General features: G+C 43.1%; 8 protein-coding genes across 8 annotated transcripts in view; 3 read left to right on the top strand and 5 right to left on the bottom strand.

Annotated features, from left to right (window-relative positions):
• TREMEDRAFT_69577 (uncharacterized protein) overlaps positions 1–705 on the bottom strand; it is a gene marked incomplete at both ends in the record, with an annotated part of 3,125 nt that extends 2,420 nt beyond the window's left edge. Inside the window, 3 exons of the mRNA XM_007006241.1 lie at positions 114–255; positions 420–491; positions 680–705. Of these exons, the coding sequence (XP_007006303.1) occupies positions 114–255; positions 420–491; positions 680–705 (240 nt within the window). The remainder of the gene's footprint in view (positions 1–113; positions 256–419; positions 492–679) is intronic.
• A 598-nt stretch (positions 706–1,303) lies between these two features.
• Positions 1,304–4,398, bottom strand: TREMEDRAFT_69576 (uncharacterized protein; the record flags this gene model as incomplete). The annotated part of the gene is made up of 10 exons (XM_007006240.1): positions 1,304–1,469; positions 1,616–1,729; positions 1,903–2,072; positions 2,348–2,612; positions 2,851–2,918; positions 2,976–3,019; positions 3,230–3,457; positions 3,817–3,841; positions 3,889–3,942; positions 4,297–4,398. The coding sequence occupies 10 exons, from the start codon at positions 4,396–4,398 to the stop codon at positions 1,304–1,306; spliced, it is 1,236 nt and encodes a 411-aa protein (XP_007006302.1).
• Positions 4,399–4,960: 562 nt separating this feature from the next.
• Positions 4,961–7,111, bottom strand: TREMEDRAFT_33000 (uncharacterized protein; the record flags this gene model as incomplete). The annotated part of the gene is made up of 5 exons (XM_007005943.1): positions 4,961–5,354; positions 5,654–5,748; positions 5,931–5,989; positions 6,302–6,611; positions 6,902–7,111. 5 exons carry the CDS (start codon positions 7,109–7,111, stop codon positions 4,961–4,963), a joined length of 1,068 nt encoding a protein of 355 aa, XP_007006005.1.
• Positions 7,112–7,539: 428 nt separating this feature from the next.
• TREMEDRAFT_32796 (uncharacterized protein) lies at positions 7,540–8,849 on the bottom strand (the record flags this gene model as incomplete). Its single annotated transcript, XM_007005927.1, has 5 exons — positions 7,540–7,595; positions 7,781–7,909; positions 8,062–8,165; positions 8,437–8,524; positions 8,759–8,849. The coding sequence occupies 5 exons, from the start codon at positions 8,847–8,849 to the stop codon at positions 7,540–7,542; spliced, it is 468 nt and encodes a 155-aa protein (XP_007005989.1).
• A 390-nt stretch (positions 8,850–9,239) lies between these two features.
• Positions 9,240–10,663, top strand: TREMEDRAFT_69573 (uncharacterized protein; the record flags this gene model as incomplete). The annotated part of the gene is made up of 4 exons (XM_007006239.1): positions 9,240–9,344; positions 9,660–9,910; positions 10,165–10,385; positions 10,530–10,663. The coding sequence occupies 4 exons, from the start codon at positions 9,240–9,242 to the stop codon at positions 10,661–10,663; spliced, it is 711 nt and encodes a 236-aa protein (XP_007006301.1).
• A 333-nt stretch (positions 10,664–10,996) lies between these two features.
• Positions 10,997–13,139, top strand: TREMEDRAFT_40211 (uncharacterized protein). Its single transcript, XM_007005999.1, has 7 exons — positions 10,997–11,068; positions 11,114–11,164; positions 11,447–11,548; positions 11,868–12,069; positions 12,233–12,385; positions 12,651–12,768; positions 13,000–13,139. The coding sequence occupies exons 1-7, from the start codon at positions 11,030–11,032 to the stop codon at positions 13,076–13,078; spliced, it is 744 nt and encodes a 247-aa protein (XP_007006061.1). The 5' UTR covers positions 10,997–11,029; the 3' UTR covers positions 13,079–13,139.
• Positions 13,140–13,352: 213 nt separating this feature from the next.
• TREMEDRAFT_40207 (uncharacterized protein) lies at positions 13,353–15,949 on the top strand. Its single transcript, XM_007005998.1, has 8 exons — positions 13,353–13,428; positions 13,488–13,559; positions 13,904–13,948; positions 14,142–14,234; positions 14,433–14,506; positions 14,764–15,006; positions 15,163–15,469; positions 15,706–15,949. The coding sequence occupies exons 1-8, from the start codon at positions 13,393–13,395 to the stop codon at positions 15,817–15,819; spliced, it is 984 nt and encodes a 327-aa protein (XP_007006060.1). The 5' UTR covers positions 13,353–13,392; the 3' UTR covers positions 15,820–15,949.
• Positions 15,950–16,246: 297 nt separating this feature from the next.
• On the bottom strand, positions 16,247–18,580 carry TREMEDRAFT_32898 (uncharacterized protein; the record flags this gene model as incomplete). The annotated part of the gene is made up of 4 exons (XM_007005936.1): positions 16,247–16,634; positions 16,879–17,124; positions 17,404–18,114; positions 18,264–18,580. Coding segments are annotated over 4 exons (1,662 nt in total), but the record flags the coding sequence as incomplete, so codon positions are not given.
• Position 18,581: the final 1 nt, after the last annotated feature.

The following is an 18,581-nucleotide window of genomic DNA, read 5'->3' as shown; positions in this document are numbered from 1 at the left end:
GCCGGGAGAGGATAGGGGGAGATGGTGAGGAGAGTGGTGAGGGTGGACCAGGGGACAAAGATTAGTTGTGTTGTGCGGAGGGGATGTGGACAAAGCAAAGAATGAAGACCCACCTTAGAAACGATGAACAAATCTTCACGATTCTCACCAACAGCTTTCAAACCTTCTTTGATACCTTCCGCAACTTCAGGTTGGTTCTCATAAACCAAAGCACAATCAATATGTCTATAACCGATTTTGATAGCTTCAGCGACACTTGTGTGATCAGTTTGATTACTCTACCAACGGACCAATCACATAGTGATCTCTCCTTTTGATGCAACTGGACGTTTATCAAGAGAATGAGGGTATCATTGAAGAAGAAGAAGAAGAAGAAGAAGAAGAAGAAGAAGAAGAAGAAGAAGAAGAAAGAAACTAACGCTGGTCCTACTTCACCTGGAGCAGATTGCCAAGTTCCATAACCTATCAAATCGACTTTAGCGCCTGTGTTCCTGTTGGTCAGACCTGCTCTTGTGATTGTTCACATCTTCAACTCTCAACCTCTTGTATGAAACATCTAACGTTTCCTCCCATCTCTTTCAACCATTTGTCCTCCTTCCCATCAACCCTCTCCTTCACCCCCAATCCCCCATTCCTCATCGCTCGACACTCCCTCTTTCGAACGATCCGTAAAACTCACAAGGTATTCTGACGATGTAAAGCCATCTTTTCAATCCTGTATATTTGTTACTGAAGAGAGAAAAGCTTGTGAGAAGAAACGCGAAGGAACAAAAGTGAAAAGTACTTAGATCAAGTATCAAACTGATTGAGATTGTGATTGAGATTCGGAATGGTCTAGCTTTTTTTCGGAGGACGGAGAAATCCCGGATACTTCGGACCGAAACATGATGTCATCGTATGTATGTACACTACCACTTGTTCGGAAAGGTGTTAAACATTCGGAAGGTGGACATTGTATAAATACGATATGTACGAGTAGAGTCCGAATAGGTATTGAAAGTAAAGTAAGAGAACCCTGATACTCAAGTGACAAGTGGGAATTGAATGTGTGCAAGTAAAGGAAATGGATTAGAAACGTTCCACACATACAGTACAGTGATCGAGGAAAGGAGAGCATAAAGAACCTTACATGTTTGTTACGGCTGGGACATAAAGTACTTACAAAACGTCGAGTAGATTCACCTTATGTGGGATAGAAAAACAAAGTCGAAAAGATATTTTATATTGATCACCAAGGTAGATGCATAACTCAACTCCAAAAAACACTCTCATAGAAGTAATGACCAAAACAAAACCCTCTTCCCTACTCCGGACCATCAATGACACATTTAATCACAAACTTGCCATCCCTATCTTTACCGTTTTTCGTAATTTCAAACGCCTCCAACGCGTCTGTGAATTTGAAAGTGTGTGTGAGGAGAGGTTTGAGGTCTACCAATCCACGAGAGACTAAATCGATGGCGAGGGGACTTGAGTGTTAGTACGTTCATATCTTAAAGGACGAAAAGATAGTTTGGAGGAACAATGGCAAGAGGGAAGTGAGAGGAAGCAAAGAAGAGGAAGGGGAGGGGTTGAAGAGATAAGTTAGAAAGAGAAAGATAAACTATCAACTCACTAATCTCCTGAACCATACCTCCATCCACCTTTGATAGTAATCTCATTCGTAGTGATCCTAAACATCGGAACTTGGATATCAGGGTTACCGAAACCCGTTTGAACATAAGTTCCCCTAGATGTCAGTGGAGGTTCATAGCTTTATAACCATGAGACCCTCGTGGGACTACAGGTAAGTACGTGATGGCAAGATCTGGCAAGTGCCGCGAGGGTGTAGTAAGGAGGGAGGGGTGCAGCACGACGAAGTGAGGGTTATAGGAAGAATGAATGAGAGTCATTATGACTCACCCAGGTCGGACAGCATTCAAACCCATCTGAACACAAACTTCCGCTCCGGTCGCATCAACGACCAGATCTATCGATCCTGGACCTCTGGCAGGTGTACCAGTAGATAATAACAGATCGGCAGCTGCTCGAAGGGTATACTGCGGACGAGTCTCATCAGGAAGTTGAGCGCACTGATAGTCAGTACTGACCATTTACAACAATGCAAAAACACCCTTTCCACAACTTCGTGAGAGAATGATTGGCGTCTTGTGTATTTGACCATTTGACAATGACAGAAGCGATTGACTTCTCACTTATCACCAAGCGGGAATCTAGAGTCATGGAGATCGGAGGAGTTGAGATGGAAGAAAACTCCCCTGCAAACATGACTCAACAAAGTGGGTTCGGGATCAGTTCCGGGGTGGGGGGTTGATGGACCGATGAATGAAAAAAAAAAAACACTTACAGGGACATAAGTATGAGTAGCAGCATAAGTCTTTGCGAATGCCAATCTTTCCGTATTGATATCTACCGCTACGATCTTTGCCGCTCCCATACCTTTCGCAACACCCATAGCTAAAAGTCCTACCGGACCTGCACCCATGATGATAACATTCCATCCTGCTCTCACTCCACCGGTGGTGGCGACAGCATGGACGGCGACGGATAGAGGTTCCATCATTGCACCGTAGACGAGGTCTACGGAGTCTGGGAGGGGTAGACCAAGTCTGCTGGGCTAGGAAGAGAATCAGCATTTATTCGATTTCTCTTCATGTCCCTCTTGCGGATCCCATGATGAGCATGTTCATAGGGGTAGATGTTGTTGGAACCGTTGCGAGAAATATCATTGGTTCACTTCGTCCGTACACTAAGTGAACAACAACATGGCTGGGTGGTTATTCGTGGCGGCGGTAAGGAGGCGGGAGGGGAGGGGGGGAGGAAACGTTGATAAAGTAAGAAATAACTTACAGTTTGTAATACCTCTGAAGAGTACCGTCAAAAGGTGGATAAGCTGCAAAAGCCATATGTTCGCAGATCTATGATTCAGCTCTTCGTCTTGGGTGGATCGTGGAGCTAAGGAATAGGCTAGATACCTGATAACGACCACTACGACAATCTGAGCACATTCTACAGGTTGCTAAATATCAGCATCGAAATCCGTATACTAGGAAGCCCGTCACCGCCAATCCATTATCCTCTACACGACCGTTCAACCAGCCAGTCACAATTCATCGAACCGCAGCCCATTGTACGGGATTTGTATCAGACAGAGAAGGATGATGGTATACAGAGGGGTGACGCTCAAGGATGAGAATGTCATGAAAGGGACAAAGAGTCAATAACTCACTCCCTGGCTCCATAGTTACTTTATCACCCAATTTCAAAGCTCTAGCACCAACAACACCCCTAACATTATCCGACCCTTGACCATTCGTGAGTGCTTTCTCAACCTCTTCCGCCGCTGCAGCCTTCGCAGCGCAATTAGCACCCAGTTGAACGATTATACCGGATGATTCGTGTCCTAGACACATGGGACCACAACATGATACGAGTCCCATTTTCCCCGTGTTGTAGACTGAAGTGAGCGGACATCCTCTCCGTGATTCATTCATAGCTCATGGCAATAGCCCCCTTCATTCTTTGCTCAGCTCGTACGGTAATCTGTGAGATAGTGGGAAGTCATTATAGAGTGTTTATCTTTCGAGAACATTCAATAGGTATTTGACTTGATAGAAGTGAATGATCATGAGGGTTTACTGAATCGAGGTCACGTTCAAGAGGAAGTAGGATAAGGTGACCAGACAAAAGGGACCATGACGAGGTGATCAATCAAGAGGTCGATACTGAAATCAGGTGTGAAATCAGAAAGATGAAGAAGAGTCCATATATTGAGGGTGTTATAAGAGAGAAGAAGAAGACGAAGAAGAAACTAACAATGTACATCAGAACCACAAATTCCCTTCTTATCAGCTTCCAAGCTCGTCTATCACAATTCAAATCACTGACAGTTTTCTTAACTTCCACAAGAACTTCATCGGGTCCTACGTGAGGTACGGGCAACTATTCATTAGTATTCTTTCTTTATCGACATCTATAACCAATCTTTCCCTTCTTTGGTATTTCATAAACCTCCCTCGTGATATGTCTCTACTGCTCTTCCGATATATAATGAAGAACTCATATATTCTTATCGACCAAACAAACGTGACGTTCTTCCTTTGTTATAACAATTATAAATACCCTTCTTCTATACACTCAAGCAACCGTCCTCTCACTCTTCAACTACGCCTTTAACCCCCATTCCACCCGATTCAAAAGTTTCTTCACCATTAGGATCTGAGAAGAACATACAGAAGAAGATGTAAAGTTTCAAATGGGGATACAAATCCAAGGATATGAAGAAGATAAACTGACTTGCTCGTAGCTAGTTCTAAGCTTTCCATGTAGGATGAAACCTGGATTATCTCTTGGTTCAAAGATGGGAGGGTTAGGTAGACCATTTATTGTTGATGACATGTTTGAAAAGGAGTAGTTGTCAACGTGTTTTTGTCAATGGGAAGAGAATGAAATTAGAGTATAGAGTAACTTTGAGATTATTGATTACTTTATATCTTTCAGATGTTTTAGATTTGTCTACTCTACTTTGTTAGATGATCCAATTCACCCTATGTGTTGTTACTAGTAGTGCAGGAGAAGAAGAGTGACATGGGCTGAGAAAGGAAGGAAGGATCGGGCCGATGTTGCCGGTTGTCAGGATTCACCGGTTAATCTCGGGGTTAAATTACCTCCACTCTTGGGTCCACTTGAACATCTCGTTCAAGACCAACGTGTCAAATGTTCTCGTGCATTAGGGTGTAGGTGTGCATCTGATTAGGTGAGGGATGCAGTAAGAGAGCAAAGAGATGATATAGCATGATTCCCTCGTGAGTAAAGTGGAAGATGTCCAAGAAAGAGCAAAGTGGAAGATATCCAAGAAAGAGGAAGGAACAGATTGAGGTAATGGAGGAACGGAAAAGGGTGAGACAGATGATAATTCATACATCAACATAAATGTTATGTTATCGATTCAACCACTTAACTACCCAAACAAAACCTTTATATCCTTCTCAATCTTCTCCCTCGCTTTCTCTTCCTCTCCATGAAATATATCTAAAACATCTTTGATTTTCCCCGTGACGACAGGATCAGATTTAATAGCTTTATCCAATTCTTCCCCTCCATTAGCTAGATAATCAATATCGGTCCTTGCTAAAGTTCCATCCCAATCGGGACCTGCCAAAGGGTCAGAAGTGGAATGTAAGGTGAATCGTGTTGGTGTAACACGATTTTTGTAAGGATGAGAAGGTTTGATATATCCGTGTGGAGGTAGATCATCTGGAGTAGCGGCAAGTTCGGTTAGATGATGTCCTAGGATGGTAGAGTGTTGTACGCCAAGAGAAGCTGTGGCGAAGAGTTCTTCGAGGTTTGCGTGACTGATATCAGTGATGTCTCTTCTCTTTTCCCTTTTCATATCCGATGATGGACTGGAGACATGGAAGGTTGGGATCACGTCAGGTATCAGTGGTTTCAGATCAATCACTGTTGTGACGTGGTGAGACCGAGCCAAGTGCGGTTGACCTTCAGTGGGATGAAAGTAAGTGATATCCTTGGCATTGAGCTGCGTTGAGAGCAAACGTTTCCGGGGTACAACTGACATGTTTGAGGAATCCAATGAATATGATGTGTGTGATTATTGTACATATGTTGAGACATGACAAGGAAGATAACTCACGAAGCCATGATGATAATAGGTTGTTCTTTCCCCGTCTGTTCGTACAGTTTGGTATATGTTTCTAGAATATGAATAAGTCTAGCTGACATTGGATGCTAATCATCAGTCTTCTGATCGCATTTCCCACTCAACTCGTCAAATAAGTCGTCGAATGGTGAGCAATCAAGTAGCCAGATAAGTAGTGAAAGATGATCATATAAATCACCAGATTATGTTGTAAAGTATGATCACCGAAACGACCAGATCGGATCTTCGAAAGGTGAGAAGAGAGACTCACGTTAATCGCTGGATCTTGAACATCTGGCCAAAGAGATTTATCCGAATAAGCTCTGACCTCTGATCGTTAATCTTCACGTCGAGATGAAACACGTGATCGTTCGTCTTAATTTGCTTCCCTTCTCAGCGTGAAGTTCCCAATGGAAGGGTAGGTAATGATACCGAGGGATAGGGATGATTGACAAGTGGGGTTATCACTGCAAGCCATATAATAACACCAAGCCAAAATAACATCAAACCGAGTCTCATGAAAGATACAAGGGGTCATTGAAGGGGTTTAGGAATAAACGAATTCATACGTGTACCTCAACAACATGAATATACCAGACGAGAATGAGTGGTGATTGACTAGTAGAAGAGTTGATAACTCACCATTGTAATAAGGAGAAATAGCAAAACATCCAGCTTGACTAGCAGCTATAGCTTGCGGTAAACCGAACAAACTAGTTCCTAAAGTTCTGATACCTTGTTCATTCAATTCTTTAGCCGCAGCCATACCTATTCCAACAACGGGAATCTTGATACCGTATTGATCTCTCGAAACACCTAATTCGGAAAAGATTTTATCAAAGTTATGACATTGAGCGAGGACTGTATCTTTGTTTTTTAGATTACGAGGGGATAATCGAATGAGTACGCGATTTTGGACGTTGGGTAAGTTGTTGGCGCATAGTTTACAACACTGTTATGAGTGAAGATCTATGACTCTAGTTGACACATTGCTTGACCTTGCCTCGTGGTTTTCCTTCAACACCAGCAACATGATGAGGGTTGGAGCGGGGTGAGTGTGTTAGGTTGAAGAAGTATTTTAGCAGAGGATATGTAGGTGACATAGATGGGAAGGGTGTTATGAGTGACGTAGGGAGAGAAAAACGAGGGGGTAAGCCGGATAGAAAGAAGTGGTGAAGATATCTGTGGGAAGGGTGGAGCAAAGGAACGAAACGAAAGACAACTCACAAACCTATCCCAAACTTCTGCCCATCCCTCTTTCCCAAACTCCTTCACCGCCCACTCATAATCTTCTTTATTGTATTCATCACACAAAGCAGTATAGAAAACAGCTTGATTACTAGTTTGGTTGAAAGCTTTGAACGGTAATGCTTTTGCTACTCTTGGATCTACAGAGTCGACGTCGATGTTGACCAGTTCGGATAGACGATCAAGTTTGGTTCTACCTGACATTTTGGTTTCAAATTCACTCTCACTGTATTCTGTCTATATCTCTGGATGGTTACAACTGTTGAACGCTAAAGATGTCACTGTCAGAGAGTACGAGGTTCAAATGTGGTGAGAGGATGAAGGATGTTTAAGTACTTTGACAAGAAACGTAGAAAGATAGAAATCGGACCGTCTTGACCGAAGGTTTGAGGGAATACCGCTTGGCTCGGTTATCTCGGTTTTTTTAATACGTCATCCCTGAATTAGTTATAGTCATGATTTTTAATCTGGGAAGTAGTGATAAGAGATACCGTGATACCGTGTACAGTGACTGTAAGCAGGGAGGCATGTTTAATGTTCTCAGACAGGTTGAAAGGGAAGATTTGAAGGGTGGTTGACATAATAGAGGAACGTTGATACATATGCTTATATAGATGTCAGGGTTGTATAGGTTATGAAGCTTGTGGGAATATGTATCTCATTCCATATGCGTCTTCGTTATCCGCATCTTGACATTAGTCGTTTTCACAGCGAGCAACATGAGTACGAGGTGCGAGAAGCCAAGACACCTATGGTGCTAAGGTGTGAGAGAGGGAAGGGGAAAGATCTTTGAAAGAGCTTTGTCAAATGGTTGGACGAGTTTGTTTTTTTTGCATTTGAGTAAAGAAGGGAATGGATGATGGATAAACTCACAATATCCCTTCTCCATCGTAAACACCTCAAAACCTAACGTATCCCTATAAAGGGAGATGGCCGCCCGGTTGGATTTACGTACATGCAAAGTGATTTTACTCGCTTTGTAATGTGCTACCATTGCTTCTTCTACAAAATCAGCTCTTCTCACTTCGACACGCAGACAAAAAGCTCATTTCCACCGTTCTCTTGGATCACACCGGAGGAAAACCCAATTGGTAACATGTCACGTCAAAGCAACAAATATAGAGGTGGTGAGCGAGTAAAGAAGGGACACTGACGAGATTGTTTCATCAACTTGTTGGCTAATCCTAATCTTCTATAAGGTCGTAATACTGATATACTAGTGACATGTCCTATCACTTCATCAGTAGAATCTTCATCCCTTATCGTCAGCTCTCCCTTTGTCGACTTGGAAGATTCATCTTTTCCCCGGCTACACCCAACTTGCATATCGAGAATAAGAGGTTTTGTGTCAAACAAAAAGAGCCAGACAATTTTTGGCTCCTCATGATCAAGAGAGTTGAATCTCAATGATAGACTAGAAAGTACGATTCCTAACCCTAACTCTCAGGGATGTGTGATTGTGGTCGAATGGTCCCAGATTTACAAAGCTGAAAGGAGATGCCGATGTGGTGTAAGAAAAGTGGACCTACATTTTCGCTAGGATATATCCCACTATTCTCCCTCTAGGATCAACAGCGACAAAAGAAAGTTCGGGCCAAGTAAGAGCATGATAGAGGTCTTTCATATTAGCTGACAATCCCACTTCCGTCATTTTTCTCCACTGTCCGACCACTTTCATGTTCATAGGTTCCTCCATTCTTTCATACTCAACCTGGTCAATCTTCAGTCCAACATCTTCACTTCTGAGCTTGCAAGCAGCATCGAGGACAGAGTCGTTGAGCTTTACTTTGAGATCGTACGTGAGAGAGCTGTCCGGAAGGTAGGAAGGAAAGTGGGAAGAATACCACTCACAATATTTGAAAGTGTAGTTTTCCGGGAGATTGAGCAGATTAGCATTCTGCATTCCTAAAAGATCATCGATAGTAGCTTGTCGGATATCCATCTTGTCTTGTATTTCTCTGGCTACTCTTCACGATCACTACAAAGTACGATGTCAAAGGGTTAAGGAACATTCAACTGGCTTTGTACTTTGTTCGAGGTGGAGGTCGAGTAGGCTCGCCACTATACTATTCCACATAGTACTTTAGCAGGCCTACTCGGACGTAGGTTATGCTCTTTTACGTAATGTATATGTTCCCTCCCCGCGCATGATTTTACCCCGCATTTGCATCGTACCACTTTTTTCAACATTCCACCGGAGCAAAACAATATAATCGTACCATTTGGTACACGGGCACGACTGTTTCCCAGGTCTCTATACACGCGGGACCACATAGGGACTATAACAGACTCTGAGGTTGAAGGACGAGATCAGAAGCAGCGATAACGCAAAATGGCGAGCTCAAAAACGGCCACAGGGGGTGTGAAGAGATACCTGACAATCGCTGTCTTGCTGGGGGCTTTGACAGTAGTGGGGTCGTATCTTAACAGTATCAATGTGAGTGTTATCCTATATTCTTTTCTTAAGCCTGCTGTCTCTCCTATTCGCTCATGTGATATTGTGTCTCCTACAACCCCCTCGCCCCCCACACTTCTTGGGAACATCATTCACACTATCCTGTTCCCGAGCGCTGGTCTCGTTAGAGGTTGAGATGGGATCCACGATGACTGGAAATGATCAGAATATTATGACACTTAATCTGTATCCTGGTGTGAGCAATGAGCTGCGGCCGACTAGCGTGGACGAGTCCGATGAGGTAGCGTAACTCTCCATCCGAGGCTTGTGAGGAAATGGACAAAGTTTGACATCAAGTCCCGATTCTACACATTCAATCCTGAATCCATCAACGCATGTGTCCAACGATCCCTCTCTATAGCCGCTGAATCAGGTACTTCAGTACCTACCAACACTTCACTTATCATTTCCACACTTCTGAACCAGTTGGTCGAACAACATCCTGAAGCCAGTCTCAATGTTGATTTTCATAATAAGAAAGAATGGGTGTTTAATAATGCCGGTGGGGCTATGGGAAGTATGTTTCTGATACATGCTAGTATCACCGAGTGAGTCTTTCCTTCCTACTCCTCCCACTCATTTATACCATCTTCACAATATTCATTGTTGAACCTTGTTATCACTCGTACAAGTCCGTATGCCCAACATTTACAGGGTATGGTGTGCGTTCCACCTTCGCTATTGAACATCTTCTCTTTCTACGATGAACGTATTTGATATTCGCTCTCATCCCTCCCCTCCCCCCAACCCCCCTCCCCGGGGAAGGATGTCTTGCTTAGGCATCGAACACGACTGATCCCAGATACATGATCATCTTCGGTTCAGCAGTAGGAACAGAAGGTCATACCGGACGTCATACAGCTGACGATTACTTCCATATTCTTACCGGCCAACAAACGGCATTCGAAGCGGGTGATCTGATTCGAGAAGTTTATAATCCCGGAGACGTACATCTAATGCGTAAAGGTGTGGTGAAGCAATATGCTATGATCCCCGAGACTTGGGCGTTGGAGTATGCACAGGGTGAGTGTGACCCACATATTGTTCACCTTCACTACGACTATTCCACTCCAACATGGTAATAATTCGGCTCAGCTCCCCGCTTATCGATCTGACCTGTTAGCTGGATTGGGGACCGCAAAGAAGGATGATAAGCTGATGAAATAGGTTGGATACCTCTCATGTTGCCATTCGGGTTTGCCGATACGTTTTTCTCCACTTTGGACCTGATCACATTGTATCACACCGTGAGGATTACAGGAAGGGAGATGATTAAGAATTTACTCAAGGGGAAGATATAGTGGATATGTCCGTCCATCCTCTCTCTTCAAGGATTGTGCAGGTTTCGAGTAGGGGGTTCACTCCGGGGAATGAATTTGGGTTGGGTGTCTGTCTGGTAGAGGATATAAATCTGTTGGGATCTCAGCGGATCAGTGGGTGTTTGAGTTGGTAGATAACATGGTAGAAGAATAATCGAATAGAAATTGCATGAGACGTCAATGTGGTATACGATATGCATAAGATATGTACAAGTGAATATGACATCATTCCACTTCACTCTTCACTTTCCACTTTTGGCTTGGTTTTTCTTTTAAACTTCATTCCAATAACTATACAGGTATCATATACAGCCTCTCTCCGAACGCTGCTTCATAAGATTGACAACGATGAGTATCCGATATATAAGTCAAAAGTTAGCTCAACAGGTGAGTGCTTGACTTTCCCCAAACAACTCAAGCTGATCATGAAAGATAGATGAAGAACTCATGTCATCTAACACTTACGCTTTCTCACTTGATCAAGTGAGTGTTCTTCACAATCTTTATCAACTCTATATATCCAATAATGTGTTTCATTCTTCACACTGAATATATCCCCTTTTATACACACACTCTCTCTCTTTCTAATTCTTGGTACTCTTTCGCAGCGTTTAGATTCTTTCTTTCATGCGATGTTACATTCTACATCCTACTCTACTTTCATCTCCCCTTATATGAATTTAACGTTTTGTTCTTCTTTACTGGGAGGTTGTATATAGCCAGAAATCAGATATTGAGATAAATCTAACTTAACTTAAATGGTAGTTGATGGAACTTGCTGGATTATCATGTGCTCAAGCTTTAACTAAGAGTTATCCTGTCAGTTCTCATAAGAGGGTTATGGTTTGTTGTGGACCTGGGAATCAAGTGAGTTTTCCATGAACTTTTCATTTATCAAAAAACTCGGTTTGTGTCCATGATCATTGTCAATTAACATTGATATTATTCCCTATTGAGTTATTTGACTGTTCATTTTGTTGTGTCCTCATTCCTGAAAAATTTCTCTTGTCTTTGTCATTCTTTTCCCTTATCCTCCCAAAGTCATATAATAACTCCCTCCCCCTCGCTATCCATGTCTCTAAATGAGATCAGTCCCTAGCGATCTAACAAGTTCCGCGTGTCATCTCGTAACATCTGTATGCAAGCTATGGAGGGACCGAGAGAAAGTATCCGTATTGACCCCAAGGGCGGAGATGGTTTAGTAGCTGCTCGACATTTACATATGTTCCGATACGAACCAACAATCTTCCTTCCTAAACCTGGTAATAAAGATATATACCAACGGCTTCTTAAACAATGTCAGAATTTGAATATACCGATTTTGAAAGAAGTTGAGGAATTTGAGAAAAAATTGGGGGTTAGTGATTTGATTTTGGATGCTATATTTGGTGAGTTGCAACTCTTACTTCCCTCCCCCCCTTCCCCCCTTCCCCCCTTCCTCCTCCCTCCTCCTTGTCCTCTCCCTTCTTTCTTCCCAATTGAATGAACGATGCCTTGCTATGGATGATTTCAAAATCTTAAGGTGTACAAAGCAGATGACTGACTCATAAGGATTCTCGTTCCAACCACCCGTTCGCAAACCTTTCGATAGAGTCTTGAGATCATTAAAGAATTCCGGTTTACCCATTGTGTCGGTTGATATACCTTCTGGGTGGTCAGTGACGGATGGTCCTCAACCGTTGTATACTCAGGAAGATGAACAAGGTGGGTTTTATGTCGCAAATCGCCTTCCACACAATTGCCATCCACCTGGAAGGTCTGTGTATGGTGTTCCGCTATACCTCCCAGGAAAAAGAGAGTAAAATAAGATCGCGCCCCCTCTGTATGGCTGATTGGCTTGCTATCCGCCATGCTCAATTATCCAAGTGTGTTGGTCTGACCAACGAAAGAGTCACAATGTCATCTGACCTTCTGCCTGTGAATGGCTCGTGGCCGCGGTTGGGTCACTGTGTTGTCGATTGACCATTAGGCAAAAGCGAGCCTGTGGAAACTATCGACCCTGAGGTACTTGTGAGTCTCACAGCACCGAAAGAAGGTGTGAAGGGATATAAAGGTCGACATTGGTTAGGAGGACGATTTGTGCCCGAGTGAGTTTCCGATATACGTGACTCTACCCACCATCTTCCTTGTTGATCATGACCTCTCGCGCTGCTAGCTTCTCCTTTGACTAATAGTGCTACTCATACCCACACCTGTCATGCTGTCATCGCTTCCATCCACCATCTTCCGCCCGTGTCACCTCCCCCTCATCCCTTCACTTGGCTACTTGTTGCTCGTGTTTGTGATCTAGGTAATCAAGGGAGTCTACTGACACACAGCTCTTTAGCAGAAAAATACAACTTGAATCTACCAGAATACCCAGGGGTGGACCAAGTGGTCGAGTTACCTCGGGCCTAGATGCACGTCGTGCCAGAAATGCAGATCTTTGTGTTGTACTGGGCTATGTAGATCTTTCCCTAAACCTTTGTCACTGTCTCATTGCATGCTGCATGTTCAGTCTCAAATATATCATACAAATAATTACCATCCCCATACTTTGCCATGCTGCCATACTGCTGGCTTGACTGTCTCACTTTGTCGTCATCGTACCCATCGTCATCCACATTCCGCCACGCCACGCAGCCCCATTCTTACATTGACTTGCACCTTTGCACCTTCCCACCTTTGACCACTTTGTCACTCTGACCACTGATATCAAGTAAGCAAGTGAAATGTGGTCACCACCAAATACGTCCACTTGTCCTCCCGTGAGCCTCAAACACTTAACTTACTGTAATTAGTGACTGAGCTTGAGAACTGATCATAGGCAACACCCATCTTACCCGTCATCTTGGCCGTTTTGATCTTGGTCGGAACGGTGATTTCTTATCTTCCTCAGGTAAGTTATGTCTTTTTGACCTTGTTCGTTCCTGCTTTTCTCTCGTTTTTCTCATCTTCCCTCTTTTCTATCCTGTATCCCTTCCTCTCTCTCCTCCTCTTCCTGCTCTGCGTTGTTCTCTCTTGTCCTCGAACTCGTCTTTTCTTTCGTTACTTTCTCTCCTTCTCTTTCTCATTACTTTATCTCCTTCTCTTTCTCATTACTTTATCTCCTTCTCTTTCTCATTACTTTCCCCCGTTTCCTCTCCCTATCTTTCTCTGAGATGATTGACGTTCACAGTGCTTGTATAACCCTCTTTGATCATACATTGAGCAATCTCCACTCCGTATAAGCTAACAATCTAGCATCTACGAATCATCCGATCCGGTACTTCAGAAGGTTTCTCACCCGTAAGTATCTCCCCCCTCCCACCCCCCATCCCACCTCACCAATCCTTTCACAAAATCACTTTTTTCCATCCCCACCCCTCTTCTGACAACTTACCACAAGGACTTTTGAGTTCATAACTCCTCATTTAGTTAAATCAATCATGACATCAAAACTCTACCATCTGTCCAGAGAGTCTAGTAGTTGATATCTCAGTGGTTCCTCCTTCTAGGATCAACAGCAGGGACAAGTACACTTTTCAACGTTTTAATTTTACAATGGCCTTTATTTCGATGTTGTCGAGTTGTTGTATGTCAATTTCCGCTCTTCTCATTTTTCACCAAGCCCTCTCAGAAAACTGCTAGAACCCTCTGACCTACATCTAATGGTAGTCATTACTGGGTCCAGCTTGTCGTACACCTCCTGTACGATCTACAGTCAACGTCGGCTGTAGCTTTCTCAGCGAGAATGATGGAACTTCAATGGGTAGATGATACTGATTTGAAGAGCCCTGGGAGATGTTTCAGTTATTTGACGGCGTTTTTTCAAGTGGTCATGCTTTGGTTTCTCTTCATCCTAATGTGAGTCAAACAAACATCTTTTTTGCTATTCTCAATCGTTCGTATTCATCATTTTCCTCAAAAAACTCAATCAGGTCTGACCAATCATGATTTTCTTGGTCATTAGATCTATCACGCCTCGCTGCTTTGTTTAAAGAGCTCGTGATAGGATTTCTGATTTCAAACCTCGAGCCTCGAGTGTCTCTACTTCCTCATAGCTAGTCGTTCTGAGTTCTGGGCTTTGGGTCATCCGATCCCGTCAAATCACTCATCTCCAGACTCATCCTTTACATAATATACTTTCCTCATCATCTCAAATATCAACGTGTGGTACATCTCTCTTCCCCTCGTTCGGCCTACGGAACTCTTACCGAGGAAGAAGATGAAGCGTCTTCCATACCGGACCATCCCTTGAACGATGACGGGACTCATGGGGCGATCTCAGGATCAAAGGGTAAACTCGAGACGACATCAGAATGGAGAACTGGAGTGATTGTATCGGTCGTAGTTTTTATACATTTGTAAGCTTACCCTTTTTTCCTACCTCAGCCATCACCCTATCCAACCGATCGAGTTCCAACCCACGAGTCTAGTCCAACTCCACTTTTCTTTCTCTCACTTTCAAATAGGCCACATGAACTTCACTTGATTTCCGGAAGTCCAAATTGACGTTCCAGTCTTTTATTCCTGTTCCTTTCTCTGACCCTCCTCATAGCTCTTCCCCCTACACCACCACATCCCCTCGTCCGACACCTAGCCGCTTTCCTAGGTCTCTCCTCGGCTTTATTAACAGCATTCGAATTCACACCTCAGCTATACAAAACCTACCGTGCAAAATTGGTAGGTGCTCTGAGTATATCGACCATGATGATCCAAGTTCCCGGATCTATGGTTTTAGTTTTGAGTTTGATTTTGAGTCCAGGGACTGAATGGTCCACTTGGTTGGTTTACGTCGTTGGGTTATGTATGCAAGCTTGTTTGTTGGTGAGTTTGAGCTTTATCTCTTCTACTTGTTTCAATATTCTCCCGTCACTCACTTCGAACCTCTGACATTTCCATCATTTGAAGTTGTCACATGATCGTCTGAAATGACTGTCTGCCAAAGATGATCGTATCTCCCTTTCGTTCCCCATAAACCGTTCAGGGTCGTGTGGTGATGCTCATTAGATGGTCCGTAATAGGAAGAGATCGGTGTGAAAGAAATATCATTGATGAGTTAGATAATGTGTTTGATTTGGAAACGTCGTCAAAGTCGATTAGGTATAAACGACTTTGGTGTGATTTTAGATTCTCCTCCAGAGGTAGAAGGTGAAGAAACGGCTTTGATACGATGATAACAAATTCTTTCTCTTTACTTCATTCCGGAGTCGAAATGCAGTATCTCCCAAGACGATATACGACAGCAAGCATGTTTCATGAACCTTTTATTTGTTGTATTTCTCCACATGCATGAAACTATGATCGATCTCTCATTTCTTATCCTTCCACATTCATTCACCTTCTCTGATCTTATTCACAGATATCGACTCCAACTTTTATCCCCAGAATCAGCATTCATCCAGAGAACCAACCCATACTTTCAAACCACCCCTTTATTCAAAAGCCCATCCCCTATCTCCAAAACCAGCGTCTACTCTACACTAAACATCGTCTATCCCAGAACCAACCCCCATTTCAAAAACCTCTCCCTTGTTATAAAACCACTATAAGAAGATTTATCTCGAATCAAATGACGCTGTCAAGGAAGGAGGAAAAAAAAAATCAAACTTGATAACCTCTCAAACCATCAACGATCCTCCAAACTCCCCAAGCTCCAGGATCAGGTACCATCCTCTTTTTCAATTCTTCTTGATTAACATAAGCGCCTCTACCAGCTTTTGCCACTAATTCTTTTGTTTTTTCAGCAGATTCAAGAGCAGCTTCGGCCGCTTTGGAGAGTGAAGAAGTGGAAAGAGATGTTATAAACGTTTCTAATGGATCTACTAAAGTACGTGAAGGTGGACGTGCACGTGTATATTTATATAATGTTTTTAATGCTTCTTCTGCTGCTTGCGCCCAAAGAGTTGGAGAGGTGGTAGTTGTTTTGGAAGAACGGAGTGAAGTTCCTAGACCTGCGAAAAAGATTCTAAAGGGGTGGTTAATATTTACTCTAGTATAACGATTTGATTCAAACATCAAACGAGATTATTTGTTTTCTGGATGAATGATGTTTTTTGGAAGAGTCTGGAAGAGGAATAATGTGTGATTGTTCGGGGATGAAATGGATCTTCATCAAGAATTGAGAGAGAAGATATGGAAATGGAAATGGTAATGGAAATGGAAATGGAAACAGATATTGTCAAGGTATATGTTGGAATGATTTTGTGAAGGAGAAGAATTAAGTAGAAACATACGAATATAAAGCTCCGGAAGTTCCACCCATTTCTTCCTCTACTACTTCAGCTATCACACCGATATCTTCTACCACATTCTCTCCTTTTAATTTCCCTTCTTCTATAGCTTTCAAAACTCCCTTTGCACCCGCTTCAAGAGTCAAACCGGCATCACCATCACCTGCTATTTGATCTTGTTTGGTGAGTTCTGGTTCGGCTTCGATGAGTGATTTACATGCTCGGATAATGGCGGCTAAGAATTCTTCACTGTTTTCGGCTATTTGTCAGTGTGACCATTCTGAACCGGTGAGGTTTGATTCGTGGTGAATACCATCACATCCCGCTTGTTTTATTCCCTCATTGAAATGTAATATTTTGGATCCTCCCGATATGACTGGTCGAGTCTACCCCTATGTTCCCTTTCTTCATCGTTCACTCGATTCCACATCTCTCCAGGAAACCGGAGAGTGGAAAATTGATGACCAGAGGAATAGATGAAAAGTAGAAGGAAGTGAAAATAGAATGATGTTGATTGATGGTTCTGACAGGTGCCAGGTGGAGAAATCAAACCGATACTCACGAGCAACAATCACCTCTTCACCTTTTTTCACCTCCACATGTATCTCTTTCTCACTCATTTCTCCAGGTTCTTTCCCACTTGTCCATCTCCAACCCGGAGCGTTAGCCGGTGCATCCAACAATTTCAAAATCTCTTCCGTCCCATACTCTTCTCCTTCTTTAGGAAGTAACAATAAAGTTAAACTGAACCCAGGCATATTGAGTGAAGTCATATATGTTCCTGAGAAAACTCTTTTTACTTTTATATTTTTCTCTTTCAACCATGAAATAGCTTCTTGAGTGATCCCACCCATTTCTAATTCACTAATCCCTCCAAGACAATTGACCATGAGTACCACTTCATCTCCTTTACCATTAAAAGGAACGAAAGAACGATCAGGATCGGTAGTATCGGTGATTTTACTTAACATTGTATCGATCAATTTGGAAACTGTTGGAAGAGAAATTCGTGAGGTTCCAGGTTCGTTATGAATTCCCATACCTAATTCTACTTCTTCTGGTCCTAGATGAGCTTCGGAAGAACGTGTACCGGGTACATGACAATGTTCTAATCCGACACCGAGGGTTGCAAGACGGGTTGAAATGTATTTAGCAATGGATTCAACGGAATCGAGAGAAGCGCCTGTGGAAGAAAGAGCAGCGGCGATTTTGTATACTAAGATAGTACCAGCAAGACCACTGTATATCAGCGGGTAAGTCCTCTCATCTTCGCTCCTAGCCTTATCCCTGCGATTCTTCAATGCCACAATCTACCAGCTATCTTTAAGTGGTATTGAGATGAGCATGTGGGGGAGGAATATCGGGTGACAGTAGAAGATACGACTCACCGCCTTCCTACAATAGCTCCTTGTTCTCTACCAACAGCAACATCATCACCGACCATTACCACTCTTACATCACCCGGTAACCCGGCACTTTTATGTTGTTCCGCAGCTAAACCGAAATGTAGAGCATCACCCGTATAATTCTTAACAACCAACAACGCTCCTTTCTCTCCTGTTACATGATGTATACCCCTTCGGATCTGAGCGACGTTTGGTGAGGCGAAAACGTTCCCGCATACAGCTGCATCGAGAAAACCTTCACCGACAAAACCTGCATGGGCAGGTTCGTGACCTGATCCACCACCGGAGAGGATGGCTACG

The sequence above is a fragment of the Tremella mesenterica genome, assembly GCF_000271645.1.
Source record: "Tremella mesenterica DSM 1558 unplaced genomic scaffold TREMEscaffold_9, whole genome shotgun sequence".
Lineage (NCBI taxonomy): Eukaryota > Fungi > Basidiomycota > Tremellomycetes > Tremellales > Tremellaceae > Tremella > Tremella mesenterica.
The sequence above is the reverse complement of the archived record's forward strand: the minus strand, read 5'-3'. Positions and strand labels throughout refer to the sequence as shown.

Coding starts and splice junctions, on each gene's coding strand:
- TREMEDRAFT_40207 (XM_007005998.1), top strand. CDS start 13,393: ATGTGGTCACCACCAAATACGTCCACTTGTCCTCCC. Junction 14,507..14,763: donor TGGTTTCTCTTCATCCTAAT/GTGAGTCAAACA, acceptor ACTCATCTCCAG/ACTCATCCTTTACATAATAT. Junction 15,007..15,162: donor GTCGTAGTTTTTATACATTT/GTAAGCTTACCC, acceptor TTGACGTTCCAG/TCTTTTATTCCTGTTCCTTT.
- TREMEDRAFT_40211 (XM_007005999.1), top strand. CDS start 11,030: ATGAGTATCCGATATATAAGTCAAAAGTTAGCTCAACAG. Junction 11,069..11,113: donor GTCAAAAGTTAGCTCAACAG/GTGAGTGCTTGA, acceptor TGATCATGAAAG/ATAGATGAAGAACTCATGTC. Junction 12,769..12,999: donor GGAGGACGATTTGTGCCCGA/GTGAGTTTCCGA, acceptor ACTGACACACAG/CTCTTTAGCAGAAAAATACA.